The sequence below is a fragment of the Camelus dromedarius genome, chromosome 8 (assembly GCF_036321535.1).
Source record: "Camelus dromedarius isolate mCamDro1 chromosome 8, mCamDro1.pat, whole genome shotgun sequence".
Lineage (NCBI taxonomy): Eukaryota > Metazoa > Chordata > Mammalia > Artiodactyla > Camelidae > Camelus > Camelus dromedarius.
Genome location: NC_087443.1, coordinates 75,778,202 through 75,799,178, shown reverse-complemented (window position 1 = coordinate 75,799,178; position 20,977 = coordinate 75,778,202). Strand labels below are relative to the sequence as shown.

General features: G+C 44.7%; 1 protein-coding gene across 3 annotated transcripts in view; it reads right to left on the bottom strand.

The window, feature by feature from the left end:
- Nucleotides 1-1,435: 1,435 nt before the first annotated feature.
- Nucleotides 1,436-20,977, bottom strand: part of BUB3 (BUB3 mitotic checkpoint protein) — a 49,006-nt gene continuing 29,464 nt past the window's right edge. For 2 of the 3 annotated variants that reach the window (XM_031461936.2, XM_031461937.2), the window contains exon 8: nt 1,436-1,540. In XM_031461936.2, the coding sequence (XP_031317796.1) occupies nt 1,516-1,540 (25 nt within the window). In that variant the 3' untranslated portion in view covers nt 1,436-1,515. The remainder of the gene's footprint in view (nt 1,541-20,977) is intronic. The other variant, XM_031461935.2, reaches the window with a different exon arrangement.

Here is a 20,977-nt window from a genome sequence, read left to right as displayed (position 1 = left end):
ATGTACTGTGGGATGTCTCCGGACGTACAGCCAAGGCAATATTCCAATGTCCAAAAAGTTAGATGTCTGCTCATTGTGATTATTAATAATAAAAGTCAGTATTAATAACAATAAGCTTTATTGGTAATAACCACAATTTCTTTAAAAGAGAAAAACAGAAATTTGTTTTCTCACCGTTCTGGAGGCTAGAAGTCCATGACCAAGGTGTCCGCGGGTTTGGTTTCTTCTGAGGCCTCTGTCCTTGGCTTGCAGATGACACCTTCTCACTGTGTCTTCACATGGCCTCCCCTCTAAACAGGTGTTCCCCTGGATGCCACTGTCACCACCATTTCTACATTTGCTAGTTAACTCTGTGCTAGAGATGAGGAAGCTCTACATGCAACCTCATTTTACCCTCACAAGAGATGGGCACCATCATTTCTTCTCATGTTTCAGAGTGGGGAGGTGGACACTCAGTGGTAGAGTACCTACTTAGCATGCATAAGGTCCTGGGTTCAATCCCCAGTACCTCCTTTAAAAACAAACCTAATTACCTCTTCCGCCAAAAGAAAAAAAAAGAAAATTTTAAAAATAATAACTTTTAAAAAGTTTTTTAAAAAAGGACATCATTGGGGAATTGTAGTCACTTAAATATGAACCTTCAGTTGATCATAGCCCACATGGATCAATGTTCTGTTTCCCCACGTTGACAATCTCACTGTGATTGTATAAAAGAACGAATGTCCTTGTTCTCAGGGCGCATACACTGAAGTATTTATGGGTAAAAGAGGAGTTACAGAAATAAAGCAAATGTGGCAGAGGGTACCAACAGGTGAATCCAGGTGACTGGTACATGGGAGTTCTTTCTATAAGTTTGACATTATTTCAGAATAAAAAGGTTTTTTTAATTATGTACATGTACATTAGTAAATGGAGAGAATAGACAGTTTTAGGACAGGCTTTGAGCTGTGGCATCCTGCAGCCAGTCCAAAAAACAAATTGCCTTGCTTGGATTTCCTCAAGGTCTGTAAATGCAGGCCCCGCTCTTTGCACTCCCCTGCGTTGGGAAGAGGGCCCCATCCTCAGAGCTGCGGCTCACTGGCCTGGAGCTACCACGGCTGGCCGGCCGAAGGAGGAGCAGCTAAGTGCAGGGGAGGCCTGTGAAGCGCCCGAGACCGGAAGAGAAGCAGCCCCACCTCCGCCATGGCAATTTGATCAAAATGTTCCCGGGGACGCCCTGTCTCACCTCTTCCCACCATAGCGTGATGGCCCTATTTTGTTCCACCCAACTCATCAATTTTGCTCATTTCTTTTCCTGTTGAACTCTTTGGTCCACACTGGAGATCATTTGCAAATAAATCCCAGGGTTTCGAGAGGGTTTCTGAAGCAATCAGCCAGGCAGGAGTATAGTCTCCAGAGTCAAATCAGCCTCTGACCAGCCTTTATTATCGTTTTTTAATATCATTCATTTTTACCTTCTGTTAAAGTTGTTTCTGTTCATCTCACTTTGGCATTGCCCAGACAAATCTTCTTAAATTACCAGAGGCCTGAGGCACCCTGCCTGGTGAAGGAAAGAGAAAAAAACAAAAAATAAAAAACAAAAAAAAGACAGACAGACTGTCTGCGGGAAAACTATTTAATTTGAGCTGGATGCCCCTCTGAAAAATGATGTCCACATCAGATAAGGAGATGGCCGGTTTAAATTGTTCTATCAGAACCGAGTTGCCTGTTTTTGAAGCTCATTCCAGACAATTGGAAACTGTTCTCTTCTGCTTTTTTTCTAAGGCAATTGCCCAACTTGAAAGCCGTTTGTGATTGAAGTCGAGGACACAATAATTTATACAGTAAAAGCCTCTATCTAGATCAAATTGTATATTTTCCAGGTAACTATGCTGGGTAAATATTCGCTCTGTTTTATCTTGAATGCAGTATCTTTATGCATTCTGTCAAGCTAACGCTCCCTGGGGAATATTTTACATGCTGATACACAGGCAACCTGCTACTTATTACATTTAACGTGTTTTGTCTTTTCAAAATGAGAATATTAAGTGTTATATCCTCCTTCTGTAGAAACAGCTTCCCCTGTGAATGTGCATTTGTGGCCCTAATGGGTCCCTTCCTGTTCTAATTAATATGACACCATAGTATTGTCATCAACCAATATTTATGGAGCTGCCCACTAAGGCTCGGGTCTGTGCTGGGGGCTTTAATTAAAAGGTCCTATCTTATTCGAGGGATCTATGCAACAGAGATGCACAGCTGTGCAAGGGCAGCTGTCCAAGGAACTGGCTGCAGCATCGTTTGCTATGGCAAAACAATGGAACTGGCTAAATAGATTATTATATAGCCATTAAAGAACTAGACCAACGTACAGTAACTGAAATGTTGTCATAGAATCATCTATTGGGAGGGAATAGAAAAAAGTGAACTGAAAAACATTACTGATGGAATGATTCCATTTTCAAAGGGAAAAGAATCTCAGCATATGTGGGGGGAGGTGAAGCTTATATTTACATTTTTAAAGTCTAGCATAATATACACCAAACTGTTAACAATAGTAACCTTATGGGACTAAAGCAGAAGGCAAGAAGACACTCATACTTTATTTCAGAAGCTTGTGTATTATTTGAATTTTCTACAAAGAATATGTTACTTTTGTTTAAAAAAAGAAAGAAAAGAAAAATTAAAGAATTTTAAAAGACAGTGTTCATTCAGTAATCATGTATTGCACACTTGCTACATGCTAGGCACTGTGCTGTCTTTATAACCATATGAACAAGCAGCAGAGAGGTCAAAAGAATTAAATAGATCAGTAGAAAATGTAGTCTTCACAAACAAACAAAAACTCTTTAAATTAGCCTTTTTGCTTTAAGATAATTTCTATCAATGTTAGTTAACAGAAGTCTAAGACTTGAGATACAGTGGCGTTTCTCTAAAACAGGACACACTCTGGGGCTCCCTGAACATTCTGGATGGGGCAACTGCCAACACCTGCTGATTAACTAAAGCAGTGAAACAATGACACCTCCATGTGCCTAGGGGGCACTGTTATTTCTAATTCTTCAATGGAGACAAACCACAAAGACATCTCCAGGACTTCATGAGAGCTTCAGAGTAGCAAAGGATCTTAACAATGGGCAAGTAAGTGGAAGAGAATCCTGGAGAAATAATAACAGTGCAATTCTCTTAAAGGACTTAAGACTTGAAGCTCTCTGTTGCATACCAGATACAGAATCCAGGACCCACTATGTTCTAAAAATACTGTTCTATCGAGGCCATAAAAGTCACCCAATTTCTGGGAATCGACAGCAGCTATGTGGAATAGACGGGGAAAAAAGGCAAAAAGACTGATCCCAACCTTGAGCATGCCCTGCAGTACCATGAACAAGTATCTAACTGGATGTAGGCCAGCAAGCCGGATGGAGACTGAGAGAACCACTGAGAGAGACCCAAAAGCATGTGAAATCACCAACCCGTCCATCCAAAAATAACAGTGGAAACACAAGGCCCTCTCAGATTTGCATGCTTTTGGTTTTTGTTTCCGTTTTTGGAAAGGGGAAATTAAAGACACTCATGCTTGATGTCTATAAAATAATGAGAAGTAAAAAGTGAATACGGTGGAATCTAATTATATGCAAATTTAACTGAGGAGCCTACTTTAGAACCTGACCCTCAGGGAGGATTTGATTCTCTAGGGCATCCTGAGACCAGTGCTTTACTACGTATAGAGGTGCTGATTAGAGAGGGTGATGTTGAGTTAAAATTAGGTTAAATCCTGCAGACTATCAAAAGCCCTTAGAATACCCAATTCCCATTCACCACCAGGAATTTCAGTTTATTTGAAATGCAGAATTAGGAGAAATGCAGGGACAAATTATAAAACAAGACAGAAAATATTAACCACAAATGAAAGTACTGATATAATTGACTACATTAAAATTAAAAACTTCTGTTATCTGAATACCCAAACAACTATACATTTCCATTTCACTCTTTCCTTTGGTCCACTCAGTGTTCTCAGTCTTTTATGAGTATAAGAATTACTGTACAGGATTATTGTCAAGGATACTTCTTGGGGGCGGGGGGGGGAGGGGTAGTGGGAGGAGAAATGCACTGTCTAGGATACAGCCTTCACCCAGTCTTGGAAACCAGTATATACCCCACCCCTACCCCGACTACAAAAGATAAGGGAATGAGAGCTTCCCTCTCCCCACCCCTCAGGCAGTCTGCTCAGCCAATCAGATGCCTCTACTGAGGACTTTGAACATAGAACAAATGAGGAAATACAAAAGAAAGTTAGAATGCAAATGCAGTAGTAGCAGTGGTGGTATCTAGCAGAAACAGCAATGTCCTGGCCAGACCATTACGATTAAAACATAGTTACTGTATAACCCAACTCATTAGGCTGGTTTAACTTTGACATGAAAACTTGCTAGAGGCAGCACAATGAAGCAAAAATACATCTTAATCACTCTCATTCATATAGGTGTAAAAATCCTAAAAGAATATTAACACCCTGAGTCCAGCAATATAGGAAGAGAATATTATACTATAACCAAGTTGAGTTTATACCAGGAATCCAAGGTTGGTTTAACATTAGAAAATCAGTGAAATAGACCAATGGAACAGAACATAAAACCAATAAACAAATTTGTACATATATGGACATGCGGTTTATGGTAAACGTAGCACTGTAAAGCAATGAAAGGGGTAGTGAATATAGCTGCAACAATTTGGTATCCACGTGGAAAAAATGCATCTGGACCTCTACCTCACACCACGCTCAAAAATCAACTCTAGGCAGATTACAGACCTGAATGTAAAAGAGAAAATCACAGAGACTATCTCTGTGGGACAAATTATAAAATAAGACAGAAAATATTGATCATAAAGGAAAGTACTGATATAATTGACTACATTAAAATTAAAAACTTATGTTTATCAAAATATACTATTAAGAGAGGAAAAAGGCGAAGCCACAGAACAGAGCAAAAAAAAGTGTGCAACCCTCAAAACCAACAAAGGACTCAGCCCCAGGACATACAAAGTAGTCTCAGAAATCAGTTTGATGAATTCAGACAATCCAGTACCTGTTAAAGGGCAAAGAACTTGAAGAGACACTTTACGTAGAGGAAATCCAAATGCCAATAAACATATCAGAAGGTAATCAACCTCTTTTGTAATCAAGAAATTCAAATTAAGGCCACACTGAGCTACCCTACACACCTACAACATGGGTCCAGGCTGCCAAAAATGTCCTTCTGTTTTATCAAAAGGGAGGGGGCTTAGGTTCCAGGCAGGGGCTACCCTCACCCCTCCCTGCCAGTTCTGACAGTGACTGTCTCCACATGACCTACCAGAGCATGACATTAGAGATGAGAAATTCACTCTTACTATAAAAGGCCCTCCACGCCAGTTTTCATAGGCATTCTATTAAAGCTGATGTCCTATCCTATGTCTCAGTCTCAGCATTGGAAACACCATTCATAAAGTCTCTCTCTTTTTTTTCTAATTCTTCTTCGAATCAACTCCCTCCCACCACTCTGGCCCCTCAAACCTCTATTTCTCTCCTAGTGTTGGGCTTTGTTCAGGCTACTTAAAACTGCATCTTTCAGATCTTGATTGTAAAGGCCATTTGCTTCAAGTACTATGCCACTTTGTGGTTTGGCCCAACGTGCATAGCATCTTAAGTCACATTTTCCATCAGAGTCTCCACCCATCAGAGCCATGGACTTGCTCCAGGGACCAAGATAGACACGTGACCTCAGGGGAACAGGATGCAGACTGGCCTCCCCTCCTCATACCAACGGCTTTCTTTTTCTTCCTTTTCTGGGCACTTGAGTTTCAGATAAAGTGCCCATCTCCCACGGCCAAGAGGAGGTCAAATTAAGAATGGTGCTCTCTTTAGTAACTATGAAAGGTTCTCATTTTCTCATCGAGTAAAGTTCCCTAATGGCTGGTGTATGAGCCCAATTTCTAACCGGTCCTGAATTGGACCATTTCCCTCTTGGTGACTCAGGCTCCCTGTGGGCAGATTACCACGGGCACCGCAGGTGCGGGGAGGAACCAGCGGGAATCATCATTTCTCCCTTGCAGGCTTCTTGCCTTTGGTGTTTTAATTCATTCCGAAGTCCTAAACCTTACAAGGGAACTGAGGAATCACAGGGTCCTTAAACCGTCCCCATCTGAATCCGATGCAGCAGCCCATACTTATTGAGAGAAAACCAGTTCCTCCTCTCCCAGCCAGCCTAGAGAAGACAGAGGGTCAAATCGGATGGGAGGGAGAGGAGCTCTGCTACATAAATGACCTAAAAAAATCACCATCCATGAGGCTCTTAAATCAGAGCCTCTCTATTTATGGCTTTTAAAAGGCCCTGGAAATTTACCCCACCCAAGAAATAGCCTTTGTACTGAGATGGATTCTGTGTCTGAACCAAGAAGTCCCCAGAGTGAGGTTTCTGGACACCCCACCCTGGCCCAGGCATGACATGCCCAGCTGTGCTGTCTCCTGTCTGGTCCGAAGCCATGGGACACGTGACCTAAGAGCCTTCGTTCTGCATGCAGCAGCTCAAGGTAACCAAGAAGCATCAGAACACATAAGAAACCTTAATAGAACTTGAATTTAGGGTATTAAGACAGCTGTATGTGACCTCACACTCATAGCTCTTAAATCCAAGTCTACGGACTCTCTTGTCTACAGACAGTGCTGTCACCACCAGTGGCATCTCCTGACAATGCCTTGGGGCGCTGCTGGGTCAACGTCACCTTTCACTCTCTCACCCAAAACCCGCTGTGCACAGCAGTAGATAAAGCAGATGCCCTGGGGCGCTCTTGTCTAGAGCTGTTGACACTCCTGCTCTGGCCTCAGTCAAGGAAAGGCTCAGCCTGTCCTTGCATTCCACAGGGTTCTCTACCACTGCTAAAAAAGGGAATTGCATCCCTAAAGTGGTCCCTCTCTCTCCACAGCCAGCCCCAAAGCCTTCAGGATCCTGGAGAAATCTGAAGTTGACAGACTGACATTAGGGAACTGCATTGGGCTCAATTCACCTGTGTGTTGCTTTGAACTGGAAACAACAGGCGTCATGTTTTGAAGAACTTATGTGCAGCAAGCACTTGCTATGTGCTTCACTTAAGTGATTTTATCCTCTCCTCGTGTGAAAAATGAAAAACCCAAGGCTCAGAGGAGTTAAGTGACTTGCCCGAGGTCACACAGCTGTCTGATACCTGACTCCATGACTGCTCTGGTCCCTTGATGCTGAGTTGCCTTTCATTGGGCATGCACTTTGCTGTGTCCTTCCATAGTGAGAGTCAGAATTCTCTAAGGTCATCCACTCTCCCCATCAGGACCCCCTTGTGGCCATAACATAAGTCTGAACCTCACCCAGAGACAGAGAAGCCATCTAAATTTCTCTAGGGAGACAGAAGGTAAGGGGGCAGGGCACAACCTTTCATTGAGGATGCAACATAAACTGGTTAGAACCAACGAGGCCTAAGATGGTGAATAATTCAACTTCCAACAGACCTTGGGCCCCATTGTATGTTCATTGTAGTATGTTAACATGCTAAATGACACCCCCACAGGCGCCATGACAGTTCCCAAGGCTGACCATAAAAGACCAAAAAGTGGGCAGGGCCCAATTCCTAGAAATCCCCGCCTCTTCCCCAAAATAGTTGGAATAATTCTCCTTCTTGTTAGCATATGAAATTACCCAATCCAGAACCCTCCTACACTGTTGGTGGGAATGCAGTTTGTTGCAGCCACTGTGGAAAACAGTATGGAGATTCCTCAAAAAACTAGGAATAGACTTACCGTATGACCCAGGAATCCCAATCCTGGGTTTATATCCAGAAGGAACCCTACTTCAGGATGACACGTGCACCCCAATGTTCATAGCAGCACTATTTACAATAGCCAAGACATGGAAACAGCCTAAATGTCCATCAACAGATGACTGGATAAAGAAGATGTGGTATATTTATACAATGGAATACTATTCAGCCATAAAAACCGACAACATAACGCCATTTGCAGCAACATGAATGCTCCTGGAGAATGTCATTCTAAGTGAAGTAAGCCAGAAAGAGAAAGAAAAATACCATATGAGATCACTCATATGTGGAATCTAAAAAACAAAAACAAAAACAAAAACAAAAACAAAAACAAACAAAGCATAAATACAAAACAGAAATAGACTCATAGACATAGAATACAAACTGTGGTTGCCCAGGGGGCGGAGGGTGGGAAGGGATAGACAGGATTTCAAAATTGTAGACTAGATAAACAAGATTATACTGTATAGCACAGGGAAATATACACAAGATCTTATGGTAGCTCACAGAGAAAAAAATGTGACAATGAATATATATATGTTCACGTATAACTGAAAAATTGTGCTCTACACTGGAATTTGACACAACATTGTAAAATGATTATAAATCAATAAAAAATGTTAAAAAGAAAAAAAAAGAAATTACCCAATCCATAAAAACTAACCACTCCTGCACTGCTCTCCGTTCTGACACATTCTGTATTCTGTCTGTGGAATGTGTACCTCTCTAAACAAACTTGTTTTCACTTTACTATGGCTGGTTCTTGAATTCTCTCCTTCTTGAAGCCAAGGACCTTCAGTTGGAAGGGGCGCATCCCAGGGTAAGACCTGGAACATGACCATCCTCTCACATCCCATTTTCCTGCAACACTAGCACAACCCAGATCAGTAGCCTCTGACCTGACTCTGATCCAGTTAGCAACCTTCTTTGGACCCCTATCTCCCACACCAAGCAATGTCCGTGCCTCTCAGCCTGGCACTCCAAATTCCCTACAACTTCCTCCTGGCACAGACCTGAATCAGCCTCCGCTTGCCATGCTCTTTCTCACCTCCATGCCTGGGCTTGTGCTACCACTTCCACCAGGCTCTGACTCTTCCCCCTTCTAATACGCAAATGACCTCTCCTCCAGGAAGCCTTCTCTGATTCTATCCCCAGCCTCTTGCCTCCACACCCTACCGAAGTCCTTATCTTTTGTCCAGCAGCAATCTGGTTGTGTGTGTCCCACCTAGCAGCGTCCAGAGTATGGGGACTGCATCTGGTCACAACTTTGTCCCCGGTGCAGCCCTCAGCTGATGTAGGGGGCTCCAAACCTGCCCTGGGATTGCCTGGCTTCCTAGCTTGGAGAAGGCACTGGCCCAAAAAAGGCCACAGGTGTCAGCCCTGCTGAGGCCCCAAGTTTCCACCCCTGGCACTGCAGACAAAGGCCATGCTCACAAAAGGCAAAGCACAGTCGCCTCTCCCGGAATAAAGAAATGGCACGTGGGCATCACAGACAGCGGCAGTGGCCACTCTGAGCCCAGCTACGCACACCATGCTGGTTGCCATGGCATGTTTTAATTAAGTGTAAGGATTTTGAGTCTTGATAACGGAAAACATGTCTCCCTTTTGTTTGTCTCTGGTCCCTCTGGGAACAGAGATAGGGTGAGTTGCTCAGAGCTGGTTCTCAGGGGAGGGGTGGGGAGGGAGGACCGTGTGGAGGGGCTCTGACCTGACCTGCTCTACTGTCCTGGGACAATTTTCCCCTGTCAGGAGGTGCTTTCTCCAAGCTGTCACCCATGATGGCTAAGGGGGCGGGACTGTGCTGGACAGGCTGATCTGCTCTCACGCCCTGGTAGGTAGCCTCTGCTTCCATCAGGGATCCAGACAAGGCCACGGCGGGACACAGAAGCAGAACAGGAAAATCAGAAAATCCAAAGCTGCTTCTGCCAACAGCCAGCATGTGGCTGGCAGTGCAGGTGCGGGGCTGACCACTTGTCGGCTACTCCTCAGCCTTGTCCCACCACTGCACCTCTTAGGTGCTTCTAGCCTAAGGCCAATATGCATTTATATGAAGAATATGCATAATGAACCCTTCCATCTGCGCAAGGTCACGCCTCATTTGCATCTGAATTGGGCAGAGACTAGTGGACCCACTCTGCAGATGTGGACTCTCTGGTCAGAGAGGTTAGGAACCCTGGGAATTGAGCCACAGTTTGAATCCAGGTTTGTCTGACTCCAAAGATCCTCTCCACCAGCAGCCTATACATTCTTCGGATATGTTCTGTGTTCAGAGCTCTCACTCAGCTTGCACTGAGCCCTTTGGAAGCTCTAGGGAAAAATGGATAAGGACCGCAGTCCAGGGCCCATGGCCTAGGCCAGTGCTATCTGATGAAATAAAATGCCAGCCACGGATGTAATTTTAAATTTTCCAGTAGCCACGTTAACAAATGAAAAGAAGTAAGTGAAATTAATTTTAATAAAAAATGTCTTTAGCACACTACCCAAAATATCATTTCAACATTTAATGAGATCATTTACATTCTCTTTTTCATATTAAATCTTAGAAATCTGAAGTGTGTTTTACCCTTATGGCACATCTCATCCTGTCATGTCCCAAGCCTGAGGTCCTGACCACGACCGCACCTCCCAGGCCTCCGCTTCTCCGAGCTCTTTCCCACACACGATCTCCCAGCCTGACCACAAGGTAGCTGGGCAGACACAGCTGCTATCTTACAGATGGGGTGGCCAGCCTCCCAGATGGTCCTGGGTGATCCTTCACTCTGGGTGTTCACATCTTTGCGTGGTCTCCTCCATATTAAAGAGGGCTGGCTGCCCTGTGAAGCCAACCGTACATTGCAAAATGGCGGAGAGTGACCTCTGAGGCTAGTCAAGAAAGTCACCGCTTTCACTTTGCTCTCTCTGGGTCGCTCACGCGCAGGGAAGCTGGCCGCCATGTTATGAGGACACTCAAGCAGCCCTGTGGAGAGGTCCACGTGGTGAGGAGCTGAGGCCTCTTGCCCACGGCTGGCACTAACCTGCCAGGTAGGCACATGAGCTACCCTGGAGGTGAATTCTCCAGCCCTAGTCGAGCTTTGAGATGCCTGGAGCCTTGTCCACCAACAGCTTGACTGCAGCCTTTGAGAGACTCTGAGCCAGAACCATCCAAATAAGCCACTCCTGGATTCCTGACCCACGGGCTATTTGAAATCATATGTTTTTGTTTGAAGCCCCTAATGTTTGGCCAGCAATAGATAGTTAATACACCAGGACAGACTGGGACATCTACCCAGGCTGACTCACCTCAGAAGTCACAAGCCTGAGCAAACCCAGCTCAGCACTGGAGAATCCCAGCTCTGATCTGGGCCCCAGGGACCCCAGTTGAGCAGCCCTCCCACAGCATACAAGCTCTCCCCTGCTCCTCTGTCGCTAGCTGGCACTCCTTTTCCACACACTTAGCACCAAATTGCTTCATGACACATTCATTCTCTCTATCGCCCTCAAGGAATTATGATTTGGCCCATCTCAAATCACAGGTCAGGTGAGGCAGAGTGGCAGAGGCTGCAGCCGAGCAGGCAGGAAGGGTGCATCTCACTGCCCAGGCCTCCAAGTTATAAAAGAGTAACCCTTCACCCCGGCAAACTCATGCTCTGTCTCGCCAATCTCTCTCCTGCTGATGTCTTTTCCCAGATTGCTGCCGGAAAAGCCAAGGCTCCCTCTTAAACTCACTCACCTGGCCCACCTCCAGTTCTGATGCAGCAAGTGTAAGAAATAGCCCCATTAGAGCACATCATGGAAATTCCAGGGAGAAGGGGCACATGTGCGTGACATGGGAAGGCTCCCAGCCCCTACGCCCACCCTCAAGTCTCCTCTGCTTTGAGGGACCCTCAGTCTTCAATCGTACAGGCTGGGTATTAACTTCCCAGTCCCTTTCCTTCACTGTCTGCCCAAAGGACCAGGCTGGGTGCATAGGGGTGGTTTGAAGCGACCTTCCCCTGGGATTTCTCAGTACTGTGCAGGGACTTCCTCATTCCTCCCCTCAGCACCTTCAACTTGCACTGCCCGACCTACGCAGCCCCCAAATTTAGAGGGACTGGGAGAGATGGTACTCTGGAAACAGACACCCTTCAGAAATGCTCTCACCTCACGGAGTATGGACTCAGATGTCACAGCCTGGCTGGCCAGATGGCACTGTCACTAAGGTGTCCATTTTTCCAGCAGGCATTTCTTGAGGGCCCAGGAAACCAGTTCAGGTGCTCAGCCAGCTGCAGGGGTACAGAAACGAGAGGCTCTGGTGGGTCCTCCAGCTGGTCTGTCTGCCCAGGTGCAACATGACAGGGTTGTGCACGTGACGTGCACACATGCCGGTAATTACATGGGGGCATTTCTTGACTGTCAGTCTAGTTAAGGAGTCAGCTGTCTAAGATTTTACTCAGCTGGTATGTTCTTCATTTTTTGCCATTTTTAATGGTTTTGCTCTGAGTCTCTTCCCGACACTGAAGCTAGAGTGAACTTTTCAGAGCCCAAGTTTGACCTGTAGCCTTCTGGTGAAAACCCTCAGAAAGCTTCCCACTGCTCTTAGGATGAAGACAAAAGCCTATAACATGGCCCTAAACTCCCTCCCCCGCCGTATATCAAACCATCCTCACTCTGCTCTCAGCTCCGGTGCCACAGTTCCTTGGACCTGCCCCAGGGCCTTTGCCCAGGCTTCCCTCTCCCTCTGTCCTCCTTTCTACCCTTTCATCACTTCCCCAGGGAAGCTGCCCAACAGGCTTTTCCAGGCCCTCCTTACATCCTGTGTTTGTCATTTGGTGGCACTTGCATCCTCAGCACAGTTACAACTACACTTCTCATGTGTGCGTTTATTCACTTGCTCTGTCTCCTCTGTAGCCCAAAAGCTCCATGAGGGCTGGTGCTGTAACTCATTTTTTCACTCATCGTAGTGTCCAAAGCACCCAGATCAGTCTCTGGCTCATCATAGCTGCCCAATAAGCATTTGTTAAACAAGTGAATGAATTACGAACTCCAGACCCTAGCGTCTGAAAATAAATTTCCTCAAACCCCGTCCCCAGGCATTTCTCTATCTACTGGATCCTCTCTCTCAACCTCAGTCTCCCCATCTTTTAGGGGAGTTATCAGTTCCTTCCTGGCTGGCTGATTTTGAGACACATAAGCTAGCAGAGGCCCTGCAGTGTGGTGTTTAAACACGTGGGCTTTGGTCTCTGACGGCCCAGAGTGTGAATCTCTGTTCAGCCACTACTGGCTGCACAGTGGTAATTCTGCTGGAACTGCTTAAAATTACATGTGGCTCCTTCAATATTTGCACCTGAACATGTAAGATATTCTAAGTTCTCCTTATTTTTTAATGTACCTCCTAACATCTTCATAACTTTGTGATACAGTGATTTTTGTACCCCACATAACAATAACATCTAACACAGGTTTTTTCCTTTACGGAGAGGGTCTTCACAAGTATTCCCCCTGTGAAGACTATTATCCCCACTTCTTAGATGAGGAAACTGAGGCTCAGAGAGGTAAATTGATTTGCCCAAGGCCACACAACTGGGAAATGTCATAGCCATAACCCAAGTCACGCTGCAAGGGGGAGCTGGTAATCCCCACCACAGATTGGTCAGTGAGGGGTTTGTCAAGTGCGTGGCCCTAAGTCACACCCTCAGTAAGTAGTCAACAAAAGGCACCCCACTCCTTGCCCAAGGAAGAGCCCAGGAAGGTGAGATCGTAGTTCTGTGCCCACCTCCCTCCCCTGGCACTGAGTCTGGAGTGTTCAAGAAGTCCTGGTCATTGATGTGCACTCTGTCTCTCTCCGTTTACCATCTCTTAGGACCCAGCCCCCGTCCCTGTCAGTCCTGTGCTGCAGTCAGGCATGCCACGGGCCAGCTCAGCAGCAGGCACTGCCCTGCAGACGGACCCCTGCAGCACCGAGAGGCTCCTGTGGGCCTCAGCCCTCCACCGAGGGCAGACGGCCAGGCACGTTAGTGAAGATGAGCCCCCTCGCTGCGCCTTGGTCGCTGCAGGGACAGGTCGGGGTCTTTTGCAGATCCAGGAGTTCTTAGCCCAGAGAACCCAGGACCCTCATCCTCCCTCCAGGCCATTTGCCTCCTGTTGCAGAGAGAGGGCCCAGGGGGCCGAGGTGCAGAACACCATTTCCAAAGAACAGCCCCAATTGGAACCCACTGGGGTCACACTTGAAGGGCAGAGGGAGGTGTGTGATAGCTCGTAGATGGCTAAACAATCAGTTACAATCCAAAGCGCATAGCTCCTCAGCATAGAGTGCTTGGTATATTCATCCTGCTCCTCAGTGGGCCAGGCCACCACCTGACACCCCCACCCAGATCTCTGCCCTGAAAAAAATGGTTCATTACTTGTGGCAGTGGGTCACATGAAGACAAATTTTCACTCCGTATTCTTTAGTCAGAATTAACCGAGAACAGCATCAGAAGGCCACCATTTTACCCACATTATGTCCTCCATTTCCCTAATGCTCTTGTCCCTGGAAAAGCAGAAAGGAACGTGAGCACACGGCAGCTCCAGCCACAGAGATTACCCCATCCATTTACTAAAGAGCAGGACTGTCCTCAGCATCACCGAGCAAAGGCAAATGACCGTGTCTCTCCCAGCCCTCTCCTTTCCCTCATTGGTTCTCCCCAGCTTAGAATGGACTGCTTTCAGCTGAGATGCCTATATATTTATGGGAAGAACGAGATTATTCACCTAGTTGTTAAAAGCGCTACCTAAAACAACAAGTGTTGGCAAGGATGTAGAGAAACTGAGCCCTCATACATTGCAGGTGGGACTGTAAAATGCTGTAGCTGTGTGGAAAACAGTTTGGCAGTTCTTCAAAAAGTTAAACATAGAATTATCATATGACCCAGCGATTCCATTCCTATATATATAGGATATAGGAATATATCCAAAAGAATTAAAAGCAGGTACTTGAACATCATAGCAGCACTTACTCACAACAGCAAAAATGTGGACACAACCCAAATAACCCCATTTGTTCATTAACTGATGAATGGACAAACCAAATGTGGTCTATCCATACAATGGAATATTATCTCAGCCTTAAGAAGGAATGAAATTCAGACACATGCTACAGCATGGATGAAACTTGAAAGGACAAATGTTGTGGGACTCCACTTACATGAGGTACCCAGAAGAGGCAAATTCATAGAGACAGAAAGGAGAATGGTGGTTGCCAGGAGCCGAGGGAAGGGAGAATGGGGAGTTAGTGTTTAATGAGTACGGAGCTTCAGTTTCAGATGATGAAACAGAAACAGATAGCAGTGGTGGTTATATAACATCGTAGATCTGCTTAATGCCACCGAATTGCACACTTAAAAATGGTTTCAATGGTAAAGAAGAAAAAAGTACCTTCTATAAAGTTCTATAAAGTAGTTTCTATAGAAGTTCTTTTCCTTTCAAGGTTCAGTTTCATTGTTTATTCAGCAGATGTTCCTCAGACCTGCCCCAGGGCAGGCCCTGCACTGAGGTAGGCACAGATACGGCATGAAATGTAGCGTGGAATAAAGTGCTCTGTGTCCACAAGGGGCTCACCTGCATGTGGATTCTGGGTACAGACACTTAGATCACAATCCGAAGATCATAAAGCTGCCCTCTGGGGAGTGGAACTCAGGGAGGAAGGAGCCTGCAGGATGGTAGCCCAGCTCCCACCTGAAATCTCTCCCCAGGTTTTGGGATTTGGAGGAGGCCGAGGTGACAAGCCTCCCCCAGCCTAGTGTGGGGGATGAACAGAGTGGGAAATGGGGGAGGTGGGGCAGGAGGGGGGTGCCGGAGGCTAGGCAGGCCTGGTGACCCCTTTGCCCTCACTCTAACCCTTCATTTACCTGGTCAAAGTGAGCTGAGTTCTGTTAGCCGCACAAATGTGATTAATTAATAATAATCAGAAGATGGAGACAAAGAAAAGCTAACTCTTACTGCTGCTCCTACAGGCAGTGCTGAGACTTCCACCTGCACCTTCTTGTCTAATGCCCCCCACAGCCCCAGGGGGTAACCCGAATTATTATCATCTTACAAATGAGAAAACTGAGTTCAGAGAGGAAAATGTGTCTGAGGTCACAGCTAGCAAAATGAATTGTGAGTTGGAAACTTTGTGCAGAAAGCATTTTTCTTTTCTTCTCAGAATGAGTAGGGCACATGCCTGAGGAATGAAGACACGTACACCACAGTGGTGGGTTTCTGAACCCTAAACTTCTCCCATTGATCTGTCTCCAAGGGCCCCAGGGGAGAATGTGGGACAAACTCAGCACCCTGAATAATCTATGGACTTAGGTCTTTGCCTGGTTTTTAATTATCCGATGGCTCTGTCCTGGGACGGGGCTCAGAGGGGCTCAGAAAGAGCCCTGGACTGGACTCAGACACCCTGCTGCCCTCCTTTAGGAAGGAGCTGCACTCTTGCTCACTTGGTGAGGGCTCGAATATGCTGACGTCAGAAGACAACCACTAATACAAACGCCTGGCATTGGGTTGGGCTACAGAATTGACCAGGCGTTCGTGGGCTCGCTCTCATCTAACCCCTCAAGAATTTTGTGGATTAAAACACCTTATCTTCATGTCTCAGATGAAGAGCCAAGGCTCAGAGAGGCAAAACAACTTGCCTCTGACTTCTGGAGAGAGTGCAGAACCAGCTACACAATTTTCAAGGCAAGATGCAAACGCAGGGTCCCCTATTCAAAAGTGATTCCAAATTTCAAGATGGTGACAATAGAGTGTGAAACCAAACGCGGGCTCTTCCAAGCGTGGGAACAAGTTGCATGCCCCTGAGGTCAGCCCAGGGAGTTGGGGCCTGAGCCAGGATTTCCGGGGGCGTGTTCCTGCACCTAACAGCTGCCCCTCCTGCCCCCCTAAACACAGCCGCCCTTGGCCCCAGCCTGCAACCTGCTGAGTGGGGAGGGGTCCTCTGAAGTGAGACAGTGACTGAAGGTCTCGACAGAGCTGGGTCACAGACTCCAGCCCTATGTCACTGATCATATTAGCTCAATTCAATTGTGATTCTCTCTAATTACAATCCTTTTCTAGGAACAAGAGGGCCAAACTGAATTAGGAGGGGGAAACAGCCCATACTTTCATTCAGAAAAAAAAATTGGAATAAAGCAAAATTAGATTTCACTCTGTGGGTCCTGGATTGAGTTGCTGGAGGCCCGGGCTTGAGTCTCACCTCTGCCATTTCACCCTGCGTGCTGGTAAGAGCCAAGGATTCTCCTCCCTTAGCCTTGGTTTCCTTATCTGTGAAATGGGAATAAAACAACTATTTCTGGAAATTTTATGAAGATTAATTTAGACAATTTAGTGGTCAGTATTTAATCTTTTGGGGGAGGCTCGTAAAAAATCCATTCTCCTATTTAATTTCACAGAGTTTCCTGGTGCCCTGAAGCACAGATACAGTATCCCCAGAAGTGCCTGGAAGCCAGGGTAAGAACTGCCAAAATAAAGAATGTAAAGCCATGATGCAATTAAAACATTCGTTGTTATTTTGGGGGATTTCAAACCACTGTAATGTGAATACGTTGAATTAGGAAGGCTTTGTTGAAATATTCAGACTTTTAAAAAAACAAGCCAAAGGACCTATGTATTATTTTATTCTGCTCTAGCATGAATATTTCATAAATTACATGCAATTATTAACAACATCAACACTAGCAAATTAATTACTGTCAATTCATATTAATAAAATTGCATTTTGTAATAAATAAAGTTAGTTTACTGCGCCCAATCAGTCTCAGAGGTATTCACATTTGTCAATTGTCCTCTACTTCGGGCTAAAACAAAAGTAATCAAATAACTAATTATTGTACTAAATGTAGCACTGCTTTCCCGTCAATGAAAACTCACATTATTTATAACCCTTAGGACTGAATATTCAAATCTGTGTTGATTCCTATGCTAAGAGGAACTTTCCAGCCCTCTGCCTTTCTGCCTGCTCCCTCAGCCTCCACCCTCGGCCACCTGAGGAGCAGCATGAGGGCCACCTGAACCTGGTGGAGGTGTGGTGAACAGGAACTCAAGCAAAGTCTGCAGAATCTACTGGAAGCGTCCCCAATGCCGATGGCTCCATTTCTTGAATTTAGTGGCACCTAGGCTTCCTCTACCTTTGTTCCTTCTTACAAATAAAATTTCTTTCTCTTTCAATAAAGGCTACAGAGTTGAAACTTGAGATTACAGTACCCATTCCCTCTCCATGTGTCCGTTTCAAAGTCTGGGGGCCAGCTCATCAATGTGAAATCAAAATAACAACAATGGAAATTATCTACAGATCCCACTGCAGAGTTCAATCACGTGTCCTTAATTTCATCTGATGCTCACTCACAACTTAGTGTGTTGGTAGTTCCATTTTATAGGTGGAAACACGGAGGTCAGGAAGGAAGATGGGCAGCCAAGCCTAGAACCTGCCCTGCTGACCTCACCTCCCCTGAGATGTCCATTGCATACCCCCAAGGTTCCCTCAAAATAGCAACACACAACTGGAAACTTGTGTTAAGCCAAGCCAGGGGTTCGCTTCCTCCCTGGGGGATGCTCAGTCCTGGCCGAGAAGACAGATTTGGCCAAGCCCACGTGGGCCAGTGGCATCTTATACTCTCCATTTTTAACCACCAGTTTAAAAATGTGTCAATACAAATGGCCAACAGGTACATGAAAGGACACTCAATATCATTATTCAAGGGAAAATGCAAACCAAAACCACAGCGAGACAACACTTCACACTGTTAGAATGATGATCATCAGAAAGGCAAGAGATAACAAGTGTTGCTGAAGATGTGGAGAAAATATAACACTTGTGCACTGTTGGTGGGAACAGAAATTGGTACAACCTTATGGAAAACAATATAGAGGTACCTCAAAAAATTGAAAACGATCCAGCAATCCCACTCCTAGGTGTATATCCAAAAGAAACAGAGTCAGGATCTTGAAGAAGTAGCTGAAATCCCAGCCTCACTGCAGCATTATTCACAACAGTAAAGAAATGGAAAAACCTAAGTGACCATCAGTTGATGAATGGATAAAGACATGGTACAAACACACAATGAAATATTATTTGGCCATGAGACAGAAAGAAATCCTGCCATTTGCAACAACATGGATGGACCTTACAGGCATTATGCTAAGTGAAATAAGTCAGATAAAGACAAATACCGTATGATATCCCTCATGTGTGGAATCTAAAAAAAGCCAGTCATAGAAACGGAGAGTGGTCATTACCAGGGTCTTAAGGATCGGAGAAAATGGAGAGATGTTGGTCAAAGGGGACAGATTTTTCAGTTATAGAATGAATAAGTTTGGGGGATCTAATTTACAGCATGGTGACTATAGTTAACAGGACAGCGTTATATACTTGAAAGTTGCTATGAGAGTAGATCTTAAATCATCACAAAAAAGAAATGGTTATCATGTGAGGTGACAGAGGTGTTAGCTAATGCTACAGTGGTAATCATTTCACCAGATGTAAGTGTATCAAATCAACATGGTCTACACCTTAAACTTATACAGTGTTATGTCACTTATATCTCAATAAAACTGGAAAAACAAATAAAGGCCCATTTTCCCCTAAAGGGGAAATCCTTTTCTCCGAGTTGTACAGATGTTCATAAATCCCAGAAATATGGCAAACTATTCACAAAAAAACCTGCATCAGCTGTTTCTGCCTAAATGCAGGATTATCAGAATGTGACTTAGAGCCTGTATTAATGTCCTATTGCTGCTGTAACAAATTACCATGAACTTGGTGACTTCAAACAACAGAAATTTACTCTCTCAGTGCTGGAGTCCAGAAGTCCAAAATCGAGCTATTGGCACGGTGTGCTCCCTCAAAGCCTCCAGGGGAGGCCTGGCTCTTTCAGCTTCCAGTGGCCCCCAGCGTTCCTTGGCTTGTGGCAGCATCGCTCTGGTCTCTGCCTCCTTCTTCCCTCTGTGTATCTCTGTGTCTAATGTTCCTCTTCTTTTTTAATTGAGTATAGTCAATTTACAATGTTGTGTTAATTTCTGGTGTGCAGCATACTGATTCATATACACATATATTCTCTTTCATATTCTTTTTCATTATAGATCATTAAAGCTATTAAATATAGTTCCCTGTGCTAAACAGTAGGACTTTGCTGTTAATTTATTTTATATACAGTAGTGTGTATCTGCAAATCTCAAACTCCCAATTTATTCCTTCTCACCCCCTTTGCCCCCTCATAACCATAAGTTTGTTTTCTATGTCTATGAGTCTGTCTCTGTTTTGTAAATAAGTTCATTTGTGTCATTTTTTTTTAGATTCCACGTATCAGTGAAATCATATGGTATTTTTCTTTCTCTTTCTAGCTCACTTCACTTAGTGTGACAATCTCCAGGTCCATCCATGTTGCTGCAATATTTTATTCTTACTTATGGCTGAGTAGTAGTTTATTCTGTTTTATGGCTGAGTAGCATTCCACTGTATATATGTACCACAACTTCTTATCCAATCATCTGTCAATGGACATTTAGGTGGCTTCCATGTCTTAGCTATTGTAAATAGTGCTGCTATGAACACTGGGGGGCATGTATCTTTTCAAATTAAGAGTTTTCGTCTTTTCTAGATATACGCCCTGGAGTGGGATTGCTGGATCATAGGGTAAGTCTATTTTCAGTTTTTTAAGAAGTCTTCATACTGTTTTCCGTAATGGCTGCACCAAACATTCCTACCAACAGTGTAGGAGGGTTCCCTTTTCTCCACACCCTCTCCAGCTTTTATCATTTGTAGACTTTTTAATGAGGGCTATTCTGACAGGTGTTACCTCATTGTAGTTTTGATCTGCATTTCTGATAATTAGTGATATTAAGCATTTTTTCATGTGCCTACTGGCCTTTTGTATGTCTTCATTGGAGAAATGTTTGTTTAGGCCTTCTGCCCATTTTGGACTGGGTTTTTTTGCTTTTTTGTTATTAAGTTGTATGAGCTGTTTATATATTCTGGAAATTAAGCCCTTGTCAGTCGCATTGTTTGCAAATATTCTCTCCCATTCCATAGGCTGTATTTTTTATTTTATGTATGGTTTCCTTTGCTGTGCAAAAGTTTATAAGTTTAATTAGTTCCCATCTGTATATTTTTGCTTTTATTTCTATTGCCTGGGTAGACTGCCCTAGGAGAACACTGCTATGATTTATATTGGAGAATGTTTTTCTTCTGTTC